Raw genomic sequence first — 21774 nt, 5'->3', positions numbered from 1 at the left:
GGATGGCTACCAGCCAAGAGAAGTTGCAGGCATTTTGGAGAACAAGGGCAGGATTCGGAATGGTCTTGATAAATTGCAGAAATGACCTGAAATCAACAGGATGAAATTCAATAAAGATAAATGATAAGTACTGCACTTAAGCATGATAAATCAAATGCTGAAATACAAAACAAGAAAATAGTTGGTTGGGAAACCACATTGCAGAAATTGATCTAGGAATTATAGTAGACCTCAATCTGAGCAAGTCAAAAACATGCTAGTGTTGTTGGGGGAGAAAAGCAAATGTCATGTTGGTGTGTATTCATAGGAATGTGACTTGAAACACAGGAGGTAATCATTTCACTCTGCATTGGGCTGGCAAGGCCTAAGCTGGAGTATGGCTGCCCAGTTATTAAGGGCATTGCTCTTAACATGGCCTGCTAGGAAAAGGTATCTTTTTTGTGTGGAAAAGAGAAGTTTGAGGGGAGACAGAATTTTAGATCTGTGAAAAGCTGTTATATAGATAACAGTGGTCATTTGTTCTCTGTTTCTGCTGAATGTACGACAAGAAATAATCTTCTAAATTTTAAGTGGTTTAGATTGAGAATTAAGAAAAAATTTCTAACTGTAGGTATAATTAGGCACTGAAATAAGCTGTGGAGGGAGGAAGGTATTGAAATCTCCTTCACTGGCAGTATTTAAGAACAGCTCATAGGGCGTTTGTACACAAGACACCATTACTAGGTACATGTGACAAAAATGTCACTGTGTGGCTTAATGGCGTCACACTGTACACATGCTGGAGTTTTGGGGGTTTAAAATGAGTTTGTATCATTGCAAACTAAATTACATCCTGGTGTAGTTTCATTTATAATGATGTGTTGCAGCTATTTGTCAGCTCACCCCCGGCTGTTGGAGAGGTGGGAAGGCTTCTCAGAAAAAAAGGATTGGGCCCCCCACTGCTTCTGCCTTCAACAGGCACCTGCTGAAGGTAGAAGAGGTGAGGGGCCAAATCCCCCTTTTTTCCAGCAGAGTATGTCTTCTATTCCTGTGGCCGGGGGGCGAGCTGCCAGTGGGGCAAGTAGCCCATGAGCTACAAGAGCCCCAGTCCTTTCCTTCGTGGTGGCAGCACCCCCCAGGACAGCCTGGGCAGGCTGCTAGTGGCCTGGGTGCTGCCCCAGCTCAGGGTTGGAGAAGAGTTGAATCAGGCTGGGTGCTGCCTCTGAGCTGGGGCAGCAGCCAGCCTGCTAGCAGCCCACCCAGGCAGCCCCAGGGGGTGCTACTGCCATGGAGGGAAGGACCGGGGCTGTACTTCAGGGGCCGCTCAGCCCACCAGCAGCTCATTTCCTGGCCATGGGGGAGGCAGGCGCTCCACCAGAAAAAAAAGATGGATCAGGCCCCTCACCATAACAGTGATGGAAACCCCTCAATTGAAATGGTGGGTTTCAATTAAAAAAACAGTTTCAATTTAAGGGGTGCAGAATGCAACCCTAAGGACTAATCTCCCATCACATGTACAAGCACCCTTAGATAACAGCTGGCTGGGCCGGTCTAGGTGTACCTCATTATGCCACAAAGCAGGGCCTCTTGGGGTTTTGTCCAGGCTAAGCTTTACAGCAGGGAGAGCAAGAGCACAGTTGAAAGAGCTCCTTATTCACTGCCAGAGCCCTACAGAGAGAGATGGAAGAGAACAAACCTGTGTTATTTCACCTGTGCCAGGCCTGCCTGCCTGTCTCTTTCCTTCCAGGTGGTATCTGTATTTATTTTTCAAGAAATGCTAAGTCTAGGCAAGAAATGTCTTGCTAGTTCAGTGCTACTGTTATCCTATTCTAGAAACACACGTCTAGAGTAGACAGTCTATCCTAGTGTACATGCAGTTTTGCAAGTAGAACCATGTCAAGATGAGGGGCTTTTGTTGGTACAGTTATGTTGGCCATATATTTTAAACACAGACCTCAAGTTAGGCATCTACTTCTATGTTCAGGGAGATGCCTAACCCTGATGATGTGTTTTCAAGAATGTTAAATACTTACCCATGTTAAAGGGAACAGTAAAAGTCCTTCAAGCCACATTATACTACTGAAAAGGAGGAAGACAATGACACACAGGACTTGGTAGCCAGGCAGTCTTCTTGTCTCATCAACCCAGGCATGGGGACCTGACTCCTAGAATGGGGAATCTGCAACATCATTTTGCCCCCATATGAGCTCAAGAAACAGGAGTCCCTGCAAAACATGACATGGCAGTGCAGTCTTGAAGTGGTTAAAGACACTTGGTTGCATCTAAATAAGCGTGTATGTGCAGAGGTGCATGTTTCCCATGGCACAAAAAACAGCAGCACATATTTGCTCTGGCACATGGTGAATTGACCTGGGTTGGGTAGGGGAGGACGGGGCAAGCACCATTGCTGGCCCCAGCAGCCTTACTTGTGGTCCTGGGGGCCTCCTGGGGCAGCAGCAATCCAGCCACTCAGAGCCTGGCCAGCAGTCAAAGCATGGCTCTGGCTGACCAAGCTCTTTTTGGCAGTGCACACTGCTGCCAGGTGTTGTGCCACTTTTTTCTGCAGCATTTTTTTTGACACCAGGATCTCCTGGTGTCAAATTTTGGCATTGCACTGCAAATTAGCAGTGTGGTGAATGGGTGCACATACACAATGTGTGGTTTGTGGTGCCTCAGACAACTTTGAGGTGCCACAAACCCCATATGTGCACTCATCCAGACCTTGAGATCCCATCTAATCCCAGCCATGGACAGATCTACCTCAGAAGTGGCTTATTAGGTAAGTAAGTAGTTTTATTCCTAAAATGCTTCTGAGGTGCTCTTTCTCTCAAACAGGGTTGATCACACTAAGCAACTGGGCAACTGCAGTGGAGTCAGTACTGCATTTAGGATTGCCATGGCGTATGCTTAGACCGCAGCTAGTGCACAACACTACAAATGGCATGATGGAGTACAAATCCTGGCTCGATGACTTAGCCATAGAAAAGAGGAGCCAAGAAGTAAGTAACTAAGTCTGCTCATTTCCTAAAGGACCAAGGCAAGGCAGAAAGCTGGAACCAAGACACGGCCCCTAACCACAAAATTGACAAAGCCAGCTGATCCCATGGGGTGAGGTATGCCAAGAAAAGCCTAGGTCGGGGTGGGCAATTATTTTGGCCAGAGGGCCACTTAAGCAGTTTTAGTGAGCTGTAGTAGGCTGGGTCAGCCTCCTTTCCTGCTGTGCTGAGTCAGCATCCTCCCTTCTCCCGCCACTCCACAACAGCTCACCAAAACTCCCGAAGTGGCCTCTGTGCCCAGCTGGGTAGATGGGATAGGTGGATGGGTGGGTGGGGAGTGGTGTCTGGGAGCAAGGACACTGGGGGCGGCCCTGAGCTGGGATCAGGATTGTGGGGCTAGGGTCTGGGGCAGAGCCGCAATCCACTCCCCACATGACCATGTGATGGGCAACGGTTCTGTCGGCAGGGGTGTGCGGGGAGCAGATCGTGGCTCTGCCCTGGGCCATGACACCTCACTGTCACCACCCCGTGGTCTCAGAGTCTCCATGGACACAGTCAGGGTGCACAGCCAGGTGGATGGGATTGGGCCATGGGTGGGCTAGGAGCAGCATTGGTGGGTAGGACCAGGGCCACAGCCAAGGATCAGGATTGCTGCGGTGACCACGTGGGGCCAGGGCCGGGGGCAGACCTGTGATCTGTTCCCTGGATGCCCCTTCCCATGGAACTGGCACCTGTTGCATGGATGCCCTAGCCCCACACTCTCACCACCCCACAATCTCAGCTCATGATGCCTACCCTGCCTGCCCACCCATCCACATGGATGCCCTGCCCGCAGGGGGTCCCACGCTGGTCTCCATGGAGACCCTGCTTGCCCACTCTGTCCAGTGACTCCAGCAATGAGTGCAGAGTGGGCAGGCTGGGTTTGGTGGCAGTGGTGGGTGTGGATGGCAACACTGGCAGCAGCAGCAGCCAGAAAGAGCTGCCACTGGGGGGGCTAGCTGGAAGCGAGTCTGGCCACCGCACCGCCCCAAACCCACTGCACACCCAGGGGCAGTGGGACTGGCTGCATGTGCCACAGCCCGGGCTGCCTCCTAGGCCAGGCAGAATCCCTTGGTGGGCCAAATCCAGCCTGTAGGCCATATTTTGCCCATCCCTGGCCCAGGGGAAAAAATTCTGTCGGACCCAGCCTGCTGCCCAGGCACCCTGGTCCATTGCCCCATGGCAGCCAGCTGGGACCTGTGCTGTCATTGCCCCAAGATTCAGGCCCACCCGTCTGCTGCTCCCCCCCACCCATGGCCCCGTCTGCCTGGCCGCACACCCTTCCCATGACCAGTCTCCATGGACATCACAGGGCAGTGACAGCGCCAGGCCAGGGCCTGGGGCAGACCTGTTACCTGCTCCCCGCATGCCCTTGCCTGTGGAACTCGTGCCCAGCGCTGGGGCCTGTAGGGAACAGATTGTGGCTCCATCCCAGGCTCCAGCCCCACATTGTCATGGCCCTGTATTACTGGATCCTATGTTACTGGATCCTAGCCCCAGCCCGACCCACCCAACCCACTCCCAGATGGTGTTCCCCACTTGTCCTGTGGCCCTACCACCTCTGCCTTGCTGTGTACGGAGCTGAGTCACATAGGGAGTTTTGGTGAGCTGTTTTGGTTGGGGGCAGGAGGGGGGAAAGGGTGCTGACCTGGCCTGTAACAGCTCACCAAAACTCCCTAAGTGGCTTTTGGGTGCAAATAATTGCCTACCCCTCCCTAGGTCATATTATCTTTGAAAGGTGATCGCTCATCTGAGGCTACAAAGTCCCTGCTCTCTACTTACAGAGGGCTGTAATTTCTTTTAATAGACAGTGGTTTGCAGCTGTGGTATTTATTAGGGTTGTGCAAAATTTCGCTTCAAAGCTATTTCGATGCATTTCGAGCTCGAAACAACAAAATCAAAATGAAACAAAAGTCTTCAAAACAACTTTGTAACAAAACTAGGGAACTCAAAACGTTTCTAAGGCAGGCTTACTGGCTTTGGCGCCAGTCCCAGCTGGCAGCACTCACTTCCTGTCATCTGACAGGCAGATCAGGGGCTTGCCCACACCCCCAGGGGGGGCTGCGGGGGCTGTGCCAGAGTCCTCCCGGGGGTGCGGGCCCCCAATCTGCCTGCCAGATGACAGACTGGCGCTGGGCGCAGCCCGCACCCACCACCAAGCAGATCGGTGCTGCCGCTGGCCCCAGGCTGCAGCACCTGGCTCCCATCAGCCAGCAGGCAGGGTCCCCACAAGAGCTGATCTGCCCCAGCCCCACTGGCCCCAGGTGGCAGCATCCGGCTCCTGTCAGCCAACAGGCAGACTGGGGGCCTGCCCGCACCCCTGGGGTGGCTGTCCCCAGTGCCAGTCTGTCATCTGGCAGGCAGATTGGGGGCCCGCACCCCCAGGAGGGCTCCGGTGCAGCCCCCGCAGCCCTCCTTGGGGTGTGGGCAAACCCCCTATCTGCCTGCCAGATGAGAGGATTCAGGTGCTGCCGCCTAGGACTGGTGGCAGCTACAATCTTCCCGACACTGATCCCAGGTGGCAGCACCTGACTCCTCTCATTTGGCAGGCAGATCAGGGGCTCATAGCCTGGCAGCCCCCCCCGGGTGCAGGCAAACCCCTAATCTGTCTGCCTGCTGCATTTGTTTCCCTATAATAACCTATGGCCGAAACATCCAAATGGCATCCAAACAGCAAAACAGTTTCGACAAAACAGAACAGAACAGTGCTTTTGAAATGAAACGAGACACTGTTCCGTCGAATTGTTGAAACCCAAGTCGAATCAGAACAATGCTGTTTTGCACAGCCCTAGTGTTTGTGACAGGGAGTAAAGAAAATGCCTTGTGAACCTTTTCAGATGCATGGCCATTAACAAATGCAGGGGCCTGGACTCAATAGCCTAGGAGTACTGCGGGCTGCTGTGCCTTTCAGTCCTATGGTCCTGTGTAAATACCTCTATACAACCTGATATTTACCATCATATGGACTCCTCACTAAGTAGGATGGTGTAACTTAGTGATACAGGTTTGTATCTAGGCTGAGAAAACATATCCACCTAACCCTAGAATATTCTGAACTGCACAGAGTTAAATTATTTTAAAAGAATTTCTAAAGTGTGAATGTGGTGGTCTCTTCTAGCACATACAGTCAAGCATGTTGGAGATCATTTATCGAAACAGATCCAACCTGGAGACGATTTTCAGGATCATAGACAGTGATCACTCAGGTAAACATGTACTGCCTTCGATTCACTTTTTAAATACATTCTGTTCTGCTCCAGCTTTGTACCCATCTTCACTTATTGTCCACAGAGGCAGTTTTGATTTATAAAAGCCGGAAACAAAAGCAGTCCTACTGTTCAGTCCAGAATGTGGCTAATTTAGTCTTTTTTCCACAGAAGCCAAGGTTAGAGTGAAGTAGGACCTTGCTGCAAAGAGCATAATCTGGTTGGAATGAGGCTTTTGTGGTTAAAGCAAAATAGTGTGTGTGGTCTGTGGTTCTGCTACAGATTTCTTCCCTATCTTTAGGGAATCACTAATGAGCTGCTTGTGCACCACAATTTCCATGGAAACTTTTATTACTAAAGGGCTTGATTCACATTAACCTCTGAGTATGTAAGTGTCCTATCTGTACTATGAGGCTAATGCTTTTACATACTTCAGTGGGGCTTTTTAAATACTGTTTATAAAATATTAAGAAAGTGAGATGAAAGAGTGCTGTCGGAGTGCAGAGAATCATTAAAATGAGCCTAGATTCCCTAGGAAAATAAAACAGGGGAAGTAGAACAGGGTTCTTGTTAACACTTGAAATATCCCATTAGTAAATCTCTTGGAGTAGACAGCTAGCCGCCATCAACAATAAAGCACTTGGGATCCAAAGACTGGCTTGAATCTTATCTGATTATAGGTATGAGTCTCCAAAGTAGTAAACAAGGACCAGTTAAATAATTTAGCAGCATAAAAATAATCTTAAGAGGATGTGTGTCCTCTCCCACCCCAACTGCCTCTTGAGCATACACGTTGCCTTAGCTGTAAGAACATAAGAGCTGCCAAATCAGGTATCAGCAGTCATGGGGTTAGGGATGTCTTGAGCTTGAGGTTACATGCCTGTAAGTTTAATGGCCCCTGATGGATCTATCCTCAGTAAGTTTGGATTAGCTGTTTGGAACTCCTCCTTTTCCGAAAGGTATTAAGCCTTCATTTAAATTTTAGCTTATCTACTTGTGGTAGTTATCATTTCACTTTTCTCTAGGGGTTTCCATGCAAGCTGCTCAAAGCATTTTACTAACACTAAGTTTAGCTTTGACAGCAATGGAAAATAAGGAATGTACTGTCACCATTTTACAGCTAGGGAGCTGCACACAGCAAATCCAAGATAGGGCCAGAAACAGAACCTGGGCATAATGTCAATTCCATGTGCTAGCCACACGGTCACCTCTCCCATTTCAGTTTCCTTCTCAAGGGAAGTAGATAAGTGATGTGCACAAGTAAAGGACAGCATATGTTTTTATGTAAAACAGTACTTCACATTTCTTCTTTGCAGGGCTCATTTCATTTGAAGAATTTCAACAGACCTGGAAGCTGTTTAGTTCCCACATGAATCTTGAGCTCACAGATGAAGGTATCTATGACCTGGCCCGCACCATTGATTTCAATAAGGACGGAAATATAGACTTCAATGAATTCCTGGAGGCCTTCCGCCTCATTGAACGATCTCACAGTGAAGATAAAACAGACCCCAAACCAACCCCCAAAAGTAGTAAAAGGTAGCTACTTGGACACCCACTAGAACTCTAAAATGCCATGTGCAATGCCTTTGGATGGTCTCCAAAACTAGAACATGCACCAAACCTCTCATAAACCCAGGGATGTGCCTGCAGATGTGAAGATTTGTAGGGGAAAAAATGAGTTATTGTTTAGAACATGATCAGATTTTTCATAGTTTAACAGCAGCCACTACACCAAAATGCAGTTGATAAGTATTGGAAAGATAATTAGCCAAGTAGGTAACTTACACTTTAATTCTAGGTAACTTAACACAGAAATGAAGTACAGGTTTCCCTCGATTTATGTGGTACATGCATTCCTGGAGAACAGAGCATAAATTAAATTTGCATAAAGTGAACCCACTTTACAGTGTAACAATAGAGAGAGGTTCCCATGCTGGTGAGGGGGGAAGGGAAGCTGGGACTAGGGAAGGTGCGGGGGAAGGAGTGCCATTCCCCAGGTCTGTACAAGGCAGAAGGAACAGAGCGGCACTCACCCTTTCCCTGGCTGCAGCGGGCCTGGAAGCAGCCAGTGCCAGCTGCCCACAGCCTCTGGGCTGAACTGTGTTCCACCTGTCCCACTCACTCACCTCTGCTCCTGGGCTGCGCCATGCCTTGGTGTAGGCAGCTCGTGTTGGCTGCTCCCAGGGCCGCTGCAGCTGGGGCTAGGGTGAGTGCTGTGCCCCAGGGCTCTGCTTGTCCACACTCACCCCAGCCCATGCTGGAGCAGCTGACACCAGCTGCCTGCACCAGGGCATGGTGCAGCCCAGGAGCAGGGGGGACAGGTGGCGCAGTGCAGCCCAGTGACTGCAGGCAGTGGTGCCAGTGGCTCCTGGGGCTACTGCAGCTGAGGCTGGGGTGAGTGGAGCCACGGCCTTTTCCCCTGCCCCCACAAACTTACCTGCTTCGGCAAGGGGTGGGCATCTATGCTGATAGCATAAAAGAATGAATTTACCGCATATATAACAAATTATGGGTCCAAAAATGCTCATCGCATAAGAGCAAATTTGTATAAAGAACCCGCATAAACCAAAGGAAACCTGTATGTTGAAAAAGTAGGAAAGACCTCATGGAGAAAAAAGCTACCACAGTTACACAGTATCCTTGTTACAGAAATCATAGTTAGGGTGTCACAGAATCAATATTTCAATAAAATGGAGTTCTTGGGGAAAATCTTCAGTAGCCAAAGTTGCTTTAAAAGCTTGTAAGTATTGTAAAAATAAACACATAAAACTGTGAACTGTGTTTAGATTTGTAATATTTTATTTAAACAGAAGTAACACTAAGAGAGGGGTATACTAATTACCAAACACCCTTGCTTAAAATTGGTGCCTTGTTTCTAGTTTACCTTCAAGTTCCCCCCCATTAGATCTCATCATCCCCTTTTCTGCTGGGTCAAAGGACCTCCCCATATACAATTTATAGATTGTTATAATCAGAATCATATATACATTTTCTCCTGTAAGAAGTCCAATATGTTTAGTTTTTCCACCTCTTGCTGTAAGCCAGACTTTAAATAACATTTTTTTTCTAGTTTTTTCCCCAATTTTTCATCCACCTTTTTCAAGATGGACACTTCAGCTATCACATGTAGCTCTATATGTCGATTCAAGGATTGTTTGTTCTTAGATTTAGCCTTGCATTAGGAGTTCAAGGTCAGTTTATTACCTACTATAGTATTTCTCAATCTTTTCCAGCCCAAGGCACACTTACATTAATAAAATTTTTCTGCTGCACACCTGTTACAGCATTCCCCATCCTCATACCTACTGTAGCTCATTGCCATGGCATAATTCTGCAGCACACCTCTTTATTTCTGAAGGCACACTTTTGCGCCACAGCACACTGGTTGGAAAACACTGACCTACTATGAGCTCTTCATCTTCTGTTACAGCATGCCTGTAGCCCAACATAAATCAAAAGAACCCATTTTACGAAGCTATTCATACCAGTCTTCAATATATTCCCACAATTAATGATGTTACCAACTTTTGTTGGATCTTCAAATTTTACCATCAATGACTTAGCTCGGTGGTGCTCAACTTACAGCTTGCGGGCCAGATCCAGTCCACAGAGGTATCTCAAAGGCCTTGCAGAGGTTTTAACAGTTTATTTCATCACTTACCTTTATCAATCAAACCATGTCATTTCAAAAACCTATCAAGTCTGACAATGTATTTTTCACAAAACCACGGTGATTTTCATACAGCCTTCCTCTAACTACCTGCAATATGTAACCACTGATTTAGAGGTGAGGAATAACTGAGTGCATCTAGCTAACAGTACTTAGCTTGCATCATGCTATGAATAATGAATAGAGGAGGAAATAGGGCCCAGTTCCTTCATGAAGCTGAATTAACACCCTAGTTAAGAAGCAAACCTGATTTAGGATTGGTTGAGCAACCCAGGTTTTTCATTATCTTCTTTACTCAAGGCAGCACTGTTCAACATTTATCCGATGCACTCATTCATAAAATGGAAGGCTACATTCAGCTATTCTTAAAACACACATTTTGTAGATCAATGAGCTTTCAGACTGCAGTTCTGAATTTGGGGGGTGGAACAACCAAACTAGTTTGGCTTTCACCAAGTCAGTCACACATTACTGATGCATAATGGGATTGAATGGGCATATGCAGAAGATGAGGATATGTAAACTTACTACACTACATAACTCAAACCCTGAAAACAACTACAGCAAAGACAGATGTTATTTTATCTAAATTTCACTTTAGGTAAATGCCCAGAAGATTTACTGTACTCCAGAAGTACATCAGAGATAGCTGTTAAACTGTCCTATGGATGTGAAGTCACACACCACCTGAAATCATGTTTCAGTTTAGCTAAATAGTAATCCTTTGCATCCCACACACTAAAACCATTTGGATAGGGCCAAGTCTGCAAAGTAGGAGGAGTGGGGGAAACTAGTTCCCCCTAGAAGCCAGTATCTTGATAGTAAAACACTTGAGACAGTTTTGGGATGATATTGGTTGGCCTGCAAATGACTATTTTATACTGTTTGGGTACACAAGCTCAATACCTTGCCAAAGAATGAACAATGCTGTATGCAAATTATGAAAAAGCAAACTTTATTTACATCTTTAAGAAATTAAAAAGCCAAAAGAAAAAATAAGGACAACAGTTAGATATTTTTTTTTTATTTCTTAGAAGCAAGGGGATTCAGCAAATTTTGACCATGTAAAATTATATAAAAATATAGCCTTTGACTCCCTGCAGTGCAAAGAGAGACATACCAGTGACACTAACTGATCCATGGCTTGCCCCACAGACAGACAAATTGAGGTGCTTACACTATTAAGTACAAGTTTGCAACAGCTTAGTTGTTTTAAAGTAGTTCGTAGTCATAATTTTAGCACTAGTGTGTGCAAAACTGAATCCTTTCATGTTTTTAACTTGCAGCAGAAACAAAAAATTGAAAGGAGATCTAATCCTTTAGCACTGCATTTAAGGACAATGCTGTTGTAAAAATGTACAATAGTACATACTTTTATAGCAAAATAGTATCTGAACAGATTCAGTTTTCTTTTTATTAAAACAGACAGCTTTATAAAAAATGTAAACCTTCCAAAGGTTATCGTGTTTGAAAAGCTTAAAAGAGGCTTTACTTGTTTTAAAGAATACAATCAATACTACATCTCTGAGAACTTGCTTTAAGATGTTTTATTTTACCTGGTCAGTTTCAGCCTTAGAAGGGAACCCTGAAACAAAAGTAACACATCATGCACCCTTAACAAGTAGTGACACATCAACTGAAGATACTTCCTCTGATTGGAATACTCTCATTCAGTCCATGTTCTATTAGTTTTATATCCTCCAAATCATCTTTTATAATGCTGATCAAATGACTCAGGCCTTCTTGTTGCTGCTTTAAATGCTAAAAATAGTTTTAAAAAAGGAAAGAAGAAAGAAACTAAACAAACATGAAGAAAAAAAATGTTCCTTAAGTTTATTTTAGAGACTTTCCAAATAGGATAGAAGTTACTGTAACATAAACCTACTGTTTGAAGTACATTACTTTAAGACATCTGGGTTAGCATTTAACAAAAATCACAGAACATTTCAATTTGCCGTAGCGATTTTACATTGGCACCACAGGATAATTACTCTGCAATCCTGATTACTATTCATCATACCATGAACTTATTCAAAGGAAAGCCAGCAACAGCAACAAATGAACAAGCTCATTTGAACCAGGTTTAGTCCCCTTAAAGTTTCAACACGCTGCTTTTTCTATGCTGTTACTTATAAGCTCACCTCAGAGAGCTAGTACCCTCCAGCACTCAAAGTATTCTATGATTTTGCTTGCAACTCTCCATGACAATTACTTACTTGCTTGATTTCCCGTAAGAGGTCTGCATCTATGTAGTATTTCTCTTCAGCCCTCACAGCTCCAAAATGATTTTGCATCCTGATCTGGGACATTAACTCATTTAATCGACCCTATGAATAGACACAAGACAAAGATATTGAGAGAGAAAAATATGGTTTCTTTTTGCCATCAGTGGTCCTTTAGATATAAAATCCTTAAGGAAAAAAAGCAGCAGCAGTTTTTGGCCTAGCTTCCCCATTCAAAGAAAGCACAGGGAATGCAATTTAGAGCAAAAACTAATAAGGACTATCTAAAGCTGTTTATAAAAACTACTTCAATACTATCTTTATAAGGACTAAGAGAAGAAATAGAAATCAACACAACAGATCTCACAAATCTTTTCCTGAGAAAGCATGAGCTCGCTCTACAGCAGGGGTGGGCAATTATTTGGGCCAGAGGGCTTCTTAGCATAGGCAGAAGGAGAAAATCTTATTTGGGCTGAGTAAAACTTAAACTTAAAAGAGACTTCTACACAGACACACACCACCCAGCTGGTAAGTGTATAGGGGGGGAAGGGGGCAGGAAGGGAAGGAGTGTGGTGGCAGGGGGCAAATTGAGGCCCCCATGGTAAGGGAGAGAGTGGAGCAGGAGACTGGCTAAACGGGGCCCCAGGACAAGTAGTGGGAGAGTCAGAGCCCAAGCAGCTCATCCACAGGCATGGCAGGCACCTACCACTGTGTGCACCTCTGGGACATGATTGGGGGGAGGGCACATGCCCCACAAATCTGTGCGCAGGGCTTCATGGAGGTGGGCTGCCCGCTGCTGGTCCCCAGCAGCTACACAACACTGCATGCCTCCTGTGCGCTGGCTGCGCCAAGGCCCCTGCCCACCCATCGATGGGAGGCATGTGGCATCATGCAATTGTCAGGGCACCAGCAGCTGGACACAGAGCCACAGCCCACAGCGGCAGCCCTCCTCCCTGTGCACAGATTCAGGGGGCACATGCCCCCTTTGCCTGCCCCAGGGGTGCACACAATGGCAGGAGCCCCCTGCGCCTCTGGCCAAGCTGCCCAGGCTCCAACCCTACCACAACCTGCCCTGGGTCCCCGTTCACCCCAGCTCCTGCCCCACTCCTTCCCTCACTGAATGGGCCTCAATCTGCCCCACCACTCCCCTTCCCTCCTTGCCCCCTTCCCGACTACATACTTACCTGCTGGGCACTGGTCCACACACAGCAGGGCCAGGCTGAGTTCCTGGACGTCTGCAGGCTCCAGCTGCTCATCTGTGTCTGTGCACATCCCTCCCCTGCCTGCTGCAGCCACCCAGGGCCTGCACCCAGCCTGCCCTATAGTGCTCTCTGCTGCCACCACTGCCCCACATTTTGTGTGGGAAGGTGGGGTGGGGGAAGAGTCTAAGCTCCATTAGCCCTGGCTTTGTCGCCTATGCCTCTTAGGGAGTCTGGATGATCTGTCATGGGCTGGGTCAGCACCCTGCACCACAGCTCACCAAAACTCCTGAAGCGGCCCTCCAGACCAACCCCAGACAGAGAGAAAAAAGGTTCAAGGAGAAAACTCCCTGCACCCCTCCCACACCCCAAGTCCCCAGTACATGGCTGAGCCAGTGCTGCACTGTCTTCCCTACCAGGCCCTGACCCAGCAAAGCTCAGATAATCTGTGGCTCCTGGCCCTCTTCCCCATGAGCCCCTTCCTCTGCCAGCATGGAGAACCTTACCTGAGCTTCAACTCACTGGGCACAGGATTAGAGTGGTGCACAGACAGCCTTGCCAGGCAAAAGCCTAGCCAGAAGCGCCCCCTGCCTTGGAGCATACACTGGCAGCTCGGGGTGGGACAGGGTGGGCCAACTGGGAAGGGGGCCTGCTGCTGCACCTGGCTGGCATGGGGAAAAGGAGAAAGGCAAGAGGCACTGTGTGGGCCAGATGCAATTCTCCTTCAGAGAAGCAGCCACAGGCCACATAAAATAATCTGGTGAGCTGTATAAAATAATCTGGTTTACAGGCTCTATTTTGTCCACACCTGCTCTACAGAGAAGCTAACAGACTGGGGGACGTTCTTTTACTGTTCTACTACAATAAAGAACAGAATGGTCCTTTATTATGGAAAATGCTCACCTTAAACTGAGTAGGCGCATTGAGTTCACACTGAATTGTGTCTAACTGTACACGAAGCTGTTCCTCATCAGCCTGAATGGCATAGCCACTTTTCCTCTGTATCTCTTGCTTAATTAATACCTACAAAAGGAACCACTGAAGTTAGAGGTTTGGAATGAACATCTTACCTAAAATTCCTGCTATGTGCACAAACTCAGAGGCTTTAACCATGAGGGCTGCTGCATCTTGGACACTAAAAAAAAAGCTTTAAAGCATAAAAGATACAGCAAATGCAGAGGACAATATTCTATCTACACTTGCTTCTGGAACCTAACACTAACCTATTTCTTGGACTCAGAAAACAATTTTTCTGTATCTAAAATCCCTATGTTCTTCCATTTCCCACCACTGTATCTCATTCAAAACCTTTCACCTCCAATTCATTCTGCCCTCATTCCTGCTGCCCCTGAAATATAGAACCATTTGCCTTTTTTGCATCCAAACATCTCCTCTTGACTCTTTCAAAACTTCCTCTTTCTACCCCTCAATAATTGCCCCATCTTCCTTCTTTGATGGTGACCCCATCTCTTGCATTGTGTTTATTTTAAATGGCAAGCTATTTAGAGCCATTTAGACCATATTTTTACCCAAGTTTACAGAGTGCCCATACAGAAGTCTCAAAACAAGCTGCTGAAATACTGAATAAAATGCAGCATGTATTACGTGAACTATCTTCATCTGAGATCAAGCTTTCTGACATAACAGAAATGAATTCCAAACAGCTAATTAACTCAAGCATAACAGAATAATAATCCTAAATACCAGCCAACAAGCTTCTTAATCATAGTAATCAGAAGTGGGAAAAACACTTTTTCTATAATTCAGCTTAATTTAGGAAGCACAGTCAAATGTATTAATTACAATGTTTAGAGAAATATAAGAAGTCGCCAAAAGTGGAAGGAGTCAGGAGTGAATATAGCACCTGAAATTCCTTTTCTAACTCAATCGTTAAATGACTCGACGCCATCGGATTATTTTCCCACTGGAAGAGTCAGGTTTCCCAACAGGTCTCTGCAAGCTAGTCTATCTACTCATGCTGAATAATTCAAAAAAACTGTAAAATGAAGTAAATTAAAAATAAACAGATCCACTCTATTTTTCCATGTCTATGGACCACATATCAGATCATTTAAGTGTTACCTGTAAGGTTCTGTGAGAAAGATCCATTAGTTTCCTCTTGTACTGTGCTATTTTTGCCATAGTTGTGGTCTGATTTTTCTGTAGCTCACTAATATCTTCCGATATTATCTAAAAAGAAAAACACTCTAGCTGGAGGCCACAAGACTTCCTTACTTGCGAGGGAAGTGAATGAGCAGAACTTGTGCGTTTCACGCCATTAAGAGACTCGAAGCAACTGTTAGTCCAAAAGATGCAGAGCAATATTTAAAAAATACCTACAGAAGCCATGACAATCCATGTAATAATGCTACCATAGTCCCTTTCACAACAGGTCTATTGAAGCCAAATCCTAGGCTTTTACTTGAACCACTGTCAGTTTGTTCTGCATGCATTTTTTTTTTTATGGTTAAAAGTTACAAATCTCTTCTATGTGGGAAGGATACGAGTGCAGCTGAGGAGCCCCATTCTTTCTGGTTCCTTTAGTTCCTTTCCTGAATTCTTCTATTTTCTCCCTCACTAAAGTCTCACCTCAGATGCTTACACCAAACTTATCACTATGATCATCACCATGGTATATTAAGATATCTTAATAGTCCTGAAATAAAGAGAGTACAGGCTAGTCAGGCCAGGATTTAAAAAAGGGACATAGGGAAATCAGGCACCATACTCCATGAAAGTCTAGAGGCAACCAATTCTTGTACCCTCCTTTGAAAACCTGTGCTTGAACACAGACATTAAACTTTACCAGATAGCTGATAATTTTGTTTTCTCTCTCTTTTTATGAAAAATAAACTTTGGGGAAAAAAGAAAGTCACATAAAAAGTAACAAACAATAGTATATGTCTGAACATTAAATGAAAGCATAGGGACCATCTCATAGGCTTTCAGGTCTAACATATAATTAGAGTATGCCTCTGATTAGGAAAGTCCTAACAGCTTCTGTAAGGACAGGCTTATATACTTCTGGTCTACAGTGAGAAAAAAAAAGTTATGCTGTCTCTTGATAGGCATTGCAAGGTAAATAAAGCAGCAGCAGCTTCTATTACATACCCTAATCACTATTTCTAAAAGCAAAAAAGCATGATTGCATAAGTCAAGCTCAAATGCTTCTCTACATTCTAAAGTGCGAGCCATTTTGAATTACTGAGACACATCCATGCTTTCAGTGTTCCTTTCTTACAATTGGTAGCCTGAGAACTCAGATATTTCTAGTGCTACATCTAATAAATAAATAAAGCAAGCAAGCAAATGTTTAGGACTAAGCACAAAAAATACCACTTACATCTAATCTGGTTTGATGCTGTTTAGTCATTTGATCTTGGACCTTCAATCTTCTCAGCAGTTCTTTGAAACCCACCATTGGCACAGGAATAAGTCTGCAAGAATAAAAAAACCTGTTATAACTCAGAAGATTTATAGGAACATTCAATTTAAACAAATCACTCCTGAATTACAGGTGAACTTAAGTGGTTACAAAGACAGTCACTTAATTAGCAATGTCACATTCAGAACTATTAACCTTTTATACCAGAGATGGGCAAAATATGGCTCGGATCCAGTCCAAGAGATTTTGTCCAGCCCACAGCTGGTTCCTCAGCCCAGCCCAGGTGCAGACAGCTGGTCCTGCCACCCTTGACTGTGCAGCAGGGCTGGGCGGCATGGCAATGCAACTCATTTCCTGGCAATCCTGGCAGCGGCAACTCCTTCCAGCTGCCACCACCACTAGATCCATCCCCACTCCCTAGGCACTCTGGACCATCTGCCCCACACACACCACCAAAGGTGGGACCTATGTGGGCAGGGCATGTGATCAGGTGGATTGGATTGGGCTGCAGGCAGGCATAAACTGATGTCCAGGAGCAGGACACATGGGTAGGCAGGGCCAGAATTGTGGGGTGGTGACAGTGTGGGGCCAGGGCCATGATCCACTGCCTGCATGTCCCTTCAACAGGCACCGGGTCCACAGGCAGGGATCATGGCTCTGCCCCAGGCCCTGGCCCCATACCAACACCATCCCAAGATCCCAGCCCTGGTTTCACCCACCCACAGTTCCATCACATCGGCCTGACTGGGTACCCTTCCTGTATGGGTCCCAGCTGATCTCCATGGAAACCCCGCAGGGTGGTGACAGTGTGGGGCCAGGACCCTGGGTAAAGCCGCAATCAGCTCCCTGCATGCCCCTACCTTAGAACTGGTGCATGTCACAGGGGCATACAAAGCAGATCATAGCTCTACCCCGGGCCTGGGTCCAGGCCCCACATGCCTGTCCCACTCCTGGATGCTGCTCCCTTGCCTGTCCACAGCCCCATTCCATCTGCCCAGCTGCACATGGAGCACAGTCACTTGGGGAGTTTTGGTGAGATGTTGTGGGGAACAGGAGGGAGAATGCTGGCCAAGTCTGCAACAGCTCACTAAAACTCCTTAAAGGGCCCTCGGGGCCAAATAATTGCCCACCCTTGTTTTATACCAATTATTAAGAAGGCACTGCTGACCCCAAAATCAAAGTTCTTAATGAAGTCATTAATGAAGTTCAGTTACTGTATGCCACCACAACTCTAATACACTCCAGAACAAGGGTGTCAAGCTTAACCACGACCCCAGGCTAGGTCCAGACCATGGGGGTCCTTGTAGGCTGGATGTAGATCTGGCAGCAGTGGCAAGATGAGCAACAGTGGTGCAGGAATTAACACAACCATCCCACATGTCTTTGCCCTTCCCCCTCCACCACCAACATGCACCCTGAACACAGTTCTGTAACTGGGAATTCAGCAGTGGGCCGTGTCTCCAAAGTTTTGACTCTTCTAGGAGCCCCACGGGTCATATGAAAATGGCTCCACACAATAGATCTGGTCTGTGGATTACCCCTGCTCTAAAGCTAGAGTTTTGCAACCATTTACTGCCTGTAAGTAAAAATCCAAACAAGACTTTTGACTCTAATATCACAATCTTCTGTTACCACAACAATACAAGTGTCTATTAACTTTAAGAGTACTGCCTAGACTGTGCATGTGTACAATGTCCTGACTCAACACCATCTCTATGCATTACTCCAACTGAGCTGATTACAGGACAGAAGAGAAAATTGAACTAGTTACCAAGGAGGATGAATTAGCTTCTCCTGGATCCTAGAAGAAGATTTTTCCCTACTTGTCATTTTTGTGAGGAGGTCTTGGCTTCAACTTTGTCCATCATCTCCTTGCTTACCTAGCTCAGAATTATGATCTCCACACTGCACAAATGTACCTCCTATGCCAGTGGTGACAGACAGCCTGTAGGCTGGATCTGGGCCATGGAGCTTTGTAATCCATCCTGTGGGTCACTAGATCAGCCTCAGTTCTACATACTGCATGTAGCATGCAGGCTGGACACAATACCATGTGTGCTGCCGGCAGCACAGCAGGTTGGGTCCAGGGCATCCTAGGCAGCCTGTGCCCTGGACCCCTGTGCAGTGCTGGGTCCAGTCTGTGGTGTTATGGGCTGCACATGACCCAAGCCAGGCCCAGAGCCTGGCGTGTATACAGCGAGTCCAGGGGCTGGCTGGTTCAGTATGCAGTTCACAGGACTGGGCTGCCCACACAAGCTGCATATGGTATGAGGAGTTGACAATGGGACACATGCTCCATGTAGTGCTCTGCTGGACCCAACGTGAGCGCACAGGGCCAGTCAGCAGGGCATCATACAGAGTGTGTTCCCCATGCCATATGCATGGCCAATCCAGCTGTGCATGCCCTGTACTGAACTAGCTAGCCCCAGAGGTCACTGAATGCGTGCTTGACTCTGGGGTCAGCAGAGGGTGTGCACTATCAGCAATGCATTGGCGGGACTCAGCACTTCATGTGATACAGGGGGTCAAGAAAGCAGGCTGTATGCAGTGCCCTGGATCAATGTCCATATGCTGCCTGCAGTACTGGGTCGTTTGCATGGTACAGACAGCATATGACATTTCCAGACCCTGGGGCTGGTCCATGAAGGACCCAATTCGATGGGTACTCTGCAACTGTTCCGTCCTGGTTTGGCCCACAGACTGGTTCAGGTATGCTCATCTGCCCTGCAGGGATGGATGAGTGATACCCCCCTCTCCTATGCTGTCTCCTAAAGTTGCCTATAAGATACTTTAGAAACCTTTCAAATGTCCCACACTTTCTTCTTGAGTCTTTACTGTAATGCTAAAAAAGTAACAGCACAGCCACAACTAATAAATAAATAAATAAATAAATAAAAATATACCAGCAGACTTACTTTTCAGGATCAGGATTATCCACTTTGGCTTGTTCCCAAATAATAGGATCAACACCTGCAAAAAAAAGAATTGTTTTTTCAGTAAGGACAAATCTCCACGTTATCATCCACAGCATAAAAAAAACATAGCATAAGTAACCCTATTTGCTATGGTAAACTGATAATAAATTGAAGATTAAATTGGTTATAGAATCACGGTCCCAAATCTTGTGGGAATACTGAGACCAGATTAACAGTTTTAAGCATCTTACTCAAATAAAAAAGAAAAGAGAAAATAGTGATTAACAAATGTTTTGGGAGTATGTCTTAATGCTTAGGATTCTACCAAAATCTTGTCAAAAACAATACAAAAATTGACACAAGCAAGAATTTCCTCAGCTAAACCATTTAAACAACCCAGGGAAGTAAGTGTCACTTTCAACAACAGGAAAACAAAGGAACCGGCCTGAAGTCATACAGCATGATTGTTATACATCATAATTAGTACTTAATATTATCTATCCCAGAGTGTGTGTTCAGGTGCACCCATTACATATATTCCTTCTGAGAAAATGAAGCCTAAAAGTAAGGTAAGAGTATGCTTTATTTTCATAGTAGGTAGGGTCGGAAGGGACCTGAGCAGATCATCTAGTCCGACCCCCTGCCATGTCAGGAAAGAGTACTGAGGTCAAACGACCCCCACAAGGTGTTAATCCAGCCTCCTCTTAAAGACCCCAGGGTAGGAGCCAGCACCACTTCTCTTGGAAGTTGATTCCAGATCCTAGCCGCCCTGACATTTTGGTTTGTTTGGGTTGGTTTTTGCTATAGAAGCAACAGCACCCTAGGTGTTCCAGTTAGGACCATTTAAGATAGTTGAGAATCACTGACAAATGCCTAAGGCACCATGGCACCTAGGGACTTTGGAGATCCTTCCAATGGCACCTTGGAGTGCTAGACAAAGTTAACAATATTAGGTCTGCAAGCATGATTCACAAAATAAAGCCAGATATTTCAAATAGAAATCCACAGTTATGTTCTGAATTCTTTGCAACAGAAATACTACTCTATTTTTTTCCTGTAGTTAAAAAAATAAAAATAAAAAAAAAATTGTGAAACTAAGAGCTGGAATTTTCTGAGGGGCACCTCAAGTCTAAAAAGGTTGAGGACCCTGGTTTAAATCTTTGTTGGGGCCACTTAAAAGTTAAGCAGAAGAGGAGAGAGCACTACTTAAAAATAAAACAAATCAAGAATGATGACAAGCAGTAGCCACAATACCCCACCTCCCTAACTCACAAACAAGTATCTTAAAGTTTCAGCAAATAAAGTAGCTTTGTGGATGTCTATGAAACTCTCCTTTTAAGCACTGCAGATTGCACGGGAGAAAGCATGAAACTAATTTTCAGATAAATATGGCTAGCAGACACTTAAGACTAGCATCACTGTAAAAAGATGCAGGGTCTGATGTTTTAATAATATGAAAGCATGACTAGTAAAGGAGCTAGTCCAAATTTTCACTGAAAAAACTGAAGTGTACTTACCAAGAATCATAGCAAATGATCACTAATGAGCTAATAATCATAAGTCATTTACAGTCAAGCAAGCTATGTCAATTCATAAATACTAAAACATCCTCAGGTAACATAAGATGCTTCATAACAGGGGTGGCCAACCTGTGGCACAACAGGGAAGGGAGCAGAGCAGTAGATAGGGCAGGGGACAGGGATCATACTGACATTCAGAAAGGGTTTGGGGCTTAATTTATGGCATGCCTACCAAAAGGGTTGGCCCCCTCTGCTTTACAACTTCAGAGAATTAAGAATAGCAAGCAATTGCTCAAGGTACACTAATCAGTAAAGAAGTTTTAAAAACTTAAAAATGTATCCCAATGCTCAGAAAATATGTAGCTTAAAACAAGAAAATTGAATTACAGGTTGTTAACAGTATGGCTTACAGTAGTGTGTAACCCCTTACTGTTGAGTTCTATATTTAGAAACTTTGCATCAATCAGACAATATAAAGCAGGGGCAGGCAATTATTTCAGGCAGAGGGCCACTTACTGAGTTTCAGCAAGCCATGAAGGGTTGCCTGACAGGCAGCCAGCGGCAGATGCATATTAATTTTCTAAATGTTTAGGGGTCCCGCGGGCTGGATAGAATGGCCTGGCAGACCGCATCCAGGCCG

General features: G+C 45.7%; 2 protein-coding genes across 2 annotated transcripts in view; one reads left to right on the top strand and one right to left on the bottom strand.

Moving 5' to 3' along the window:
* The window catches only part of PPEF2 (protein phosphatase with EF-hand domain 2), a 49816-nt gene extending 41643 nt beyond the window's left edge, over nt 1–8173 (top strand). Inside the window, exons 16-18 of the mRNA XM_019534253.1 lie at nt 2815–2978; nt 6133–6220; nt 7537–8173. Coding sequence (XP_019389798.1) covers nt 2815–2978; nt 6133–6220; nt 7537–7763 — 479 coding nt within the window. The 3' untranslated portion in view covers nt 7764–8173. The remainder of the gene's footprint in view (nt 1–2814; nt 2979–6132; nt 6221–7536) is intronic.
* Nucleotides 8174–10901: 2728 nt separating this feature from the next.
* The window catches only part of NUP54 (nucleoporin 54), a 28627-nt gene continuing 17754 nt past the window's right edge, over nt 10902–21774 (bottom strand). The window contains exons 8-12 of the mRNA XM_019534252.1: nt 16658–16751; nt 15397–15504; nt 14218–14337; nt 12110–12220; nt 10902–11654 (exon numbers count right to left, since the gene is read on the bottom strand). Of these exons, the coding sequence (XP_019389797.1) occupies nt 11526–11654; nt 12110–12220; nt 14218–14337; nt 15397–15504; nt 16658–16751 (562 nt within the window). The 3' untranslated portion in view covers nt 10902–11525. The remainder of the gene's footprint in view (nt 11655–12109; nt 12221–14217; nt 14338–15396; nt 15505–16657; nt 16752–21774) is intronic.

The sequence above is a fragment of the Crocodylus porosus genome, unplaced genomic scaffold (assembly GCF_001723895.1).
Source record: "Crocodylus porosus isolate Cpor-Errol unplaced genomic scaffold, CroPor_comp1, whole genome shotgun sequence".
In the NCBI taxonomy this organism is placed as follows: domain Eukaryota; kingdom Metazoa; phylum Chordata; order Crocodylia; family Crocodylidae; genus Crocodylus; species Crocodylus porosus.
Note: the sequence above shows the minus strand (reverse complement) of the source record. Positions and strands in the feature narration are given on the sequence as shown.